General features: G+C 33.6%; 2 protein-coding genes across 2 annotated transcripts; one reads left to right on the top strand and one right to left on the bottom strand.

Annotated features, from left to right (window-relative positions):
• The first annotated feature begins 1,237 nt into the window (after nt 1–1,237).
• On the top strand, nt 1,238–1,924 carry LOC107470097 (uncharacterized). The gene has a single exon (XM_016089471.3). It carries the CDS (start codon nt 1,345–1,347, stop codon nt 1,792–1,794), a length of 450 nt encoding a protein of 149 aa, XP_015944957.1. The 5' UTR covers nt 1,238–1,344; the 3' UTR covers nt 1,795–1,924.
• A 1,090-nt stretch (nt 1,925–3,014) lies between these two features.
• On the bottom strand, nt 3,015–5,724 carry LOC107470106 (transcription elongation factor TFIIS). Its single transcript, XM_016089481.3, has 3 exons — nt 5,598–5,724; nt 5,268–5,475; nt 3,015–4,248 (listed from the first exon to the last, which is right to left on the bottom strand). Exons 2-3 carry the CDS (start codon nt 5,424–5,426, stop codon nt 3,334–3,336), a joined length of 1,074 nt encoding a protein of 357 aa, XP_015944967.1. The 5' UTR covers nt 5,427–5,475; nt 5,598–5,724; the 3' UTR covers nt 3,015–3,333.
• Between the last annotated feature and the right edge of the window lie 642 nt (nt 5,725–6,366).

Genomic DNA, 6,366 nt, shown 5'->3' with positions numbered 1-6,366 from the left:
CTTCATTAAACCCTCAATTACACTAACATATTTATATCAATTAAAAATCTAACAACAAACAAAAAATTACTACTGAAGCCAAAATATATTATATCTTACAATCTTACCTAATTTACTCAAAATTTTTCAAACCATTTCTAAAAATTATACAACTTAAACGTAATAATTAATTATAATTTCTAAAATTATTACAAAAAAATTCTATAACATATATTTTTACTAATCTATCACATTACATTAATTTAAATATTATCATTAATTAAAAAATTCACTATAAATATATATTCCTAAATTTCTAACAATAATAATAAATTTAAAATATAAAAAAATTTAAAAATTAAACTTATATAATTAGAGTGGTTGAGATAATGTATAATATGAAGTTTAGGATGATCAACATCTTTATATTTTTGTTTCTTTGGCATTGTAAATTTTTCCTTCAAATTTACATAAAGAAGAAGGGATTCGGGAGGCTAAAGAAGAAGAAGAGAAGAAAGAAATTGCTAGTAGAATTCACTATGAAAAAGACCCCAAGAAAGTGAGTTGAGGTTCTAAGAAGCAAATTGGTATAAGGGGCATCGCTCTCGAGAACAAGTATGTGACTGAGACCGCAAAATCGGACAATCCGAATTGTGCCATCTAATTGGACCGCCCAAGTTCCTTCCTCTAAATCTCTCCATCCAATTTCTTTATCCCTGACATAATATGCAGGTAAAACATCTATATTCTTCATAATACGATATCACCCGATCTTCTCTTCATATTAAAATAAAAAAAATGCAATAACAGATTAACAGCTCCGTTGGCACGTGTTATTGACAAAACAAAGACAAGATAAAGTTTAGACCGATACCTCTTTTAAAATATATTAAAGAAATAACCCAAAGGTCCTCACAAATTTCTCCTACTCGATTTCGTATACAAGTTGTTTGTGCTTTGTGGTATGTAGTCATGGCCCAAAATTTTACTTCCTTTGGTAATTGTCCGTTCAAAGTTGAGCAGATGAAGACAAAACTTTGAAAAGCGTACCTTTGTGATTCTAATTTCCAAACACGTGTGGGTGCTCATCCCCTTTCCCACCTCTCGTGTTGGTCAATAGCCATGTTGGGCGAGTATTATAATGTATATCAACCAATAATCTCGAATCTTCTGTCACATCCCAGAAAGATGACGTGTCTATCGTACGTGTCGTTTGGTTCTCAGCCCCCTCCCATATATATCCCACACACTGCAACTATGAAGATTCCAACCCTCAAGTACAAAAACGCAAGCAACTAGGGAACATAACCCAAAGCCTTCAAACTTCAAAGCTTGAAACTCTTTACAATTGTATAGCAATAAACCATGAAGGGGTATTCTTCTTGTGTTGCTAATACACAAAACCACGTGTTTCTTCCTTCGAGCAACGCAAACAACCCTCGTCAGCAGGTGAAGGTGGGAAACTTGTGGTTGATGCAAAGAAGTCATGGTTGGTCATCTTTGGTGCATCATGGAAAGGGCAATGAGAATGGGTTTGTGGTGGTTGGCTGTGCAAGTTGGAATTTGAAGAGTGAGTTGGAGAGAGATCTTGAAGATAAAGAACATAAGGGAATGGCACGGTTCCGGTACAAGTGTGGGGAAAGGAAGGGTGTGGTTGAGTTGTTGGAGTGCTTGGAAAAGGAAGCAATAATGGGTGAAGATGTCGGGAAAGACCCTATGGATTACAACCGTAGGGCTCAGATATTTGATAGAAGCTCTAGAGTTTTCCAAGCTCTTAAGGAAGCAAATACTACTGATGTTGTTTCTCAACCATAGTAACTTCGATTTGATCTCACTGTATTCTAGTTGAAGTACAATTATATTACATAGTTATGTCCCGGAATTTCCTAAGTTAAGACTAGTGCGCTATAAATTGTTATTGATATCATAGATTTTTTAGTTTGCATTTCTGTTGACTGCTGTACATTATTGCATCATTAAATTCAATAATGTTCCACCTTCTAAGGGTCTCCATGTGTTGCACGTTTATTCCTCGGCAATTTGCCAAAACAATCTCCCTTCCATGCATCTATAATCTATTACAATTTTCCCTATACTCCTTTTAAGTCTGAAAAGGTGTCAAACATGCATAGATTATTTTAAATTTGATATGTTGCAACTTTGATTCAACTATGCATATTAACCTTGTCTCACTCTCACGCGTAAATCATTCCAGTAAATTTGACACGCATCAGCTTGCTAAAATGCATGTTATAGTTTTCAGAATTTGATCCCGAATTTTGGATTAACTCCTAATTTGATTTATAACGTTTTGTTTTGGTTTCAAAATGTTTCAAAAGTCAAATTTCGGTTCTAAAAAATTTTAAACGGGTTTAATGTTATTTTGTTATTAAATTTAATATGAATAATTATTATATTAAAAAATTAATAATATTTTATTTTAGTATTTTTTATTTAAAAATATTAATGGTTAATTATTAGGATTTAAAATTTTTTTTTACAAGGAGATAAAAAAAGAAGTGTTACAAAAAGTACTTTGGTTATATCTTTTTAACCTACAAAAAAGTATGACTTAATAATTATGTTTACATTTGCGTTATTTATTTTGTTAATTATTCATTTTAAATTTAATAACCAAATAATATTCAATTTATTTAAATTTTTTTTAAAATAAAAATAAAATGCTTAAGATGTTAGTGACTAATTCAAAATTTGACTCATATAGCACAAAAGTAATACTTCATCTTTCTTTTATTAATAAGAAAAAAATAAAAAAATCAATTTAAATTAGTCGAATAATTAATTCTCTTGTTTGTTTAAATGTTAAATCTCTTGTTTGTTTAAATGTTAAAGACTCTTAAACAAAATTCAAATCTACGAATTGTTTTTAGATATGTGAAGAATTAGTTTTTGATATATCGGGTTAGAAAATATTGTGAGATAACAAAAACAAAAATAAGAAAAACAAATCAATACACCTTTGTTTCTGAATAAAAAAAGAATCTAATTCCCTATAGAGATTAAAATGAAAGATAAAAACAAAATAAAATTGCTTTATGAAGAAAGCAAAATTTCTCACCTGGTAAAGTCATTAGTTCGATATCACAAGATAGCAACTTATGTTTAAACTTACAACAAATTACAAATAAATTGAAACGTGAAAAGAATAAAAAGTACATTTCTGCCTAAAAGAAGGGGTGAAAAATCTACTCGTAACACTTCTGAAAAGAAAATCATGGCATGGCTGCGGTGCGGAACCATAGTGACACTCAGCAGGTTCATGCCATCACCATTAGGGCATTAGGAACAAATGAGAACCTCACCCTGGAGATACTCATTGGTCAGCACTACACATTAACAGAACTTCCAACGGTTGCTGCAGACAGTACAAGTGACATAAGTTGTCATAGGTTCATCAGCACTACGAGTCTGCATTTGGTAATAGGTGCATTTCCTTTGACCACATCTCCCACACTTGAATTGATCTGTCGTAGCTTTTGGTGGACCTCCACGTTCACATTCAAACAATGCCTTCTCATAGATCTTCTCGTTCTCTTTCTTCCTCTGCTCACTAGCCATGTCAGCCGTGCTCATATTGATTAACCGTTCTGGCTCAATATAGCCGAGTAGAACTTTTCTCCGAAAATCTGGGTTGTTTTGATCCTTCAAGTTAAACATCAGGGACCTATACTTGACCTTTTGCGCACCATTTGAAGGGCCCCACTTTTCAAAGAGCACAGACTCGACTTTCACAGCAACACGAATAGGATCACAGGCATTTACTTCATCCACCATATCCTCCTCAGCCTCTCCTGAAACCTTGGATAAAGCCTCATGGAGAAGATCCCGTATTTTGTCTCTCATCGCATCATTAGATTTAATCATAGTCTTCAGCTTTGGGGTAACAGGTGAGCTTGTTGACATTTTCTTTGTTCCAGAAACTTGCATCTCTTCCTTGACTATCTTTTCCACCTTGACATTTGCAGCACCATTATTTTTTTCAATTTTGCCATCCACATGGTGTACCTTTGCTGAGATTGGCCTTGATGTACCATTTTCAACCTTCTCAACCTTCACAGAAGGACTCTTCTGCATTTTTCCAGATTTAGCTCTATCACCATTTGCCGAGTCTTTGTTATCAGAGCCCCCATTCTTTATTCTGCCTGTTTCGGTTAATATTATGTCTTTCCATATCTCAATTAGGTCATGAGCAAATGCCCGAATTTTCTGCCTTGGATGCTTTGTGATATGTTTAAGATGTTTGCCAACCTGAAAATTGGTGCACAAAAGAAAAGAAAAAAATGAAGTCAAACCTCAACTTTAAGTTATACAGCAAAAGCCAAGGAAGCAATTCAAATTTGAGGCTGCACCTAAAAAGCCAAAAGAGAATAAGGATAAAAGGGGTAGAGACACAAGGGTAGTCACTCGTCACTCAAGAAATGAGCTTTATATGAAAAACATGTTCAAGCCCATCATTAATTTTATTTCTCTCTCAATTGAATGAGATACCAAACTGAACCCTGAAGTCATCATTATGCCATCACATGTCAAGTTTACACCACAACTTAGAAACAGATAAGCCTGCAATGTAAGCTTCAGCTTCACACTCAGAACTAAACTCTAAAATAACAATATCTTTTGTTATGTTTTCCTCACTTTCTGGTCCTTTCTACTGCATTTTGGATCACCTGTATTCTAGAAACAGTGAGACAAAACAGGAGTGTTCCTCATACTGCCGGACCTACACCCCTTAAAAGGCCATACTATCAAAAAAATGTCATTGTCACCTCCAAATAGACCAATACCCACACTCATTTGATCTTTGAAAAAAAAAAAAAAAAAAACACCCCGCTAACATCAGCAAGGCGCTTTTGTTGAACAATTGGCATAAGAATAATGTACCTACTTACTAGCCAAAGATACAGTGCAAATCAGAAAGCTACCTAGGCTTAGAGAGGAAATTAATGGATCCTGAGTTAACCTAGTCACTGGGTGAATCAGATAGCACAATAAACAAAAAAGTGAAAGGGAATACTCGAGAACCAAGTCACTCAAAAATCTTGTTTTTCAATCGCAGTACCCTCCTGAAACCACAATTTACGCTATAGCAAAACAGATATCAAACAACTTTAGTCTACCATTCACCCTCTATCCCTTAAAACTTAACAATTCGAATTCAGTTCCAAAATCACGAGGGGGAAAAATGCATCAGCCTCAATCCATCGAAATAATGAAAACAATGATGTGGCATGACAACAAAATGCATAGAAAGACAAAACTTTGGCGACCTGGGTGCTGACGAGAATCTTGTAATTGACGGGGAATTTCTTGAGCTGATTGAGGGCATCGATACATCGGGACTCTTCGTGAGGGCCGGCGTCTTCGCAGCTGGCGGCATCGGCGGCCTTCTTGGCTGCATCGTAGAGCTCGATTAGCTCCTTCTCCATAACACCTAATTCAATCCAAATTAGGGTTCCTCCCTCAACCCCCGTAAACCTATCGGATCAAAACAGCCCCCGTAGAGGAATTAACAAAATTAATATTTATGAAAAAAATTGTTGGAAACCTAGAGATACATTAAGACTGAGAGACATTAGCTGAGAAAAAGAACTACTCACGAGAAGAAGAACGGTTGTGTTGGTGGCGCGGCTGCTGCTGCTGTTATAATATTTTGGCAGTTGAAAGGAGGAAAAGAACGAAACACTTGGCCAAGGGTCACATATATAATGATACAAACTAGCTGCTGTGATCATTCACTCATCCAAATCCAACGGTTCAGGATCAGTCTGAAGCGTATATCAGTGGAACATTCTGGATCCGGTTTTTTTGTGATGAAGTTTTTAGTTTTTAGTTTTACCCTTACTTCTCAAAAGATATATAAATAAAATTTACAAAGCAAATTAGATTCGTTTTATATTTATTTTAAGATAAAATCAGTTGTTACAAAAAGTATTTTCGGTATGGATTGACTTAATTAAATTTGATCGGATTAGATGATATTATAAAATTTGGTTTGGAAAAGATTTTATTTTTAAAAGTAGTTTATAAAATTTAATTTTTAAAAGATAATTTTTTTTTAAAATTGTAATATCTATATTTAATAAATTAAATTAAAAATAAATTTTAACAAGTACAAATAATAATAATTGTATTTGATAAAATAATTTTTAAAATTTAAAAATACTATAATAGACATAATTATAAACATTAAATTGAAAATTAGTTAACATATGAGGTTATATTAGACTTTTAAATTTTGAAAAGCACAAGCCAACTTTGAAAAGCTCTATCCTAGGTGCTTTCAAAAGTACCAGTTTGTAAAGCTTTTTGAAGATGTGCTTGTGCTTTTTAAAAACTCAAGCTCCTCATTTTGTGTTTAGTAAATAA

The sequence above is a fragment of the Arachis duranensis genome, chromosome 10, assembly GCF_000817695.3.
Source record: "Arachis duranensis cultivar V14167 chromosome 10, aradu.V14167.gnm2.J7QH, whole genome shotgun sequence".
Taxonomy (NCBI): domain Eukaryota; kingdom Viridiplantae; phylum Streptophyta; class Magnoliopsida; order Fabales; family Fabaceae; genus Arachis; species Arachis duranensis.
Note: the sequence above shows the minus strand (reverse complement) of the source record. Positions and strands in the feature narration are given on the sequence as shown.

Coding starts and splice junctions, on each gene's coding strand:
- LOC107470097 (XM_016089471.3), top strand. CDS start 1,345: ATGAAGGGGTATTCTTCTTGTGTTGCTAATACACAAAACCACGTGTTT.
- LOC107470106 (XM_016089481.3), bottom strand. CDS start 5,426: ATGGAGAAGGAGCTAATCGAGCTCTACGATGCAGCCAAGAAGGCCGCC. Junction 4,249..5,267: donor AGATTCTCGTCAGCACCCAG/GTCGCCAAAGTT, acceptor ACCAATTTTCAG/GTTGGCAAACATCTTAAACA.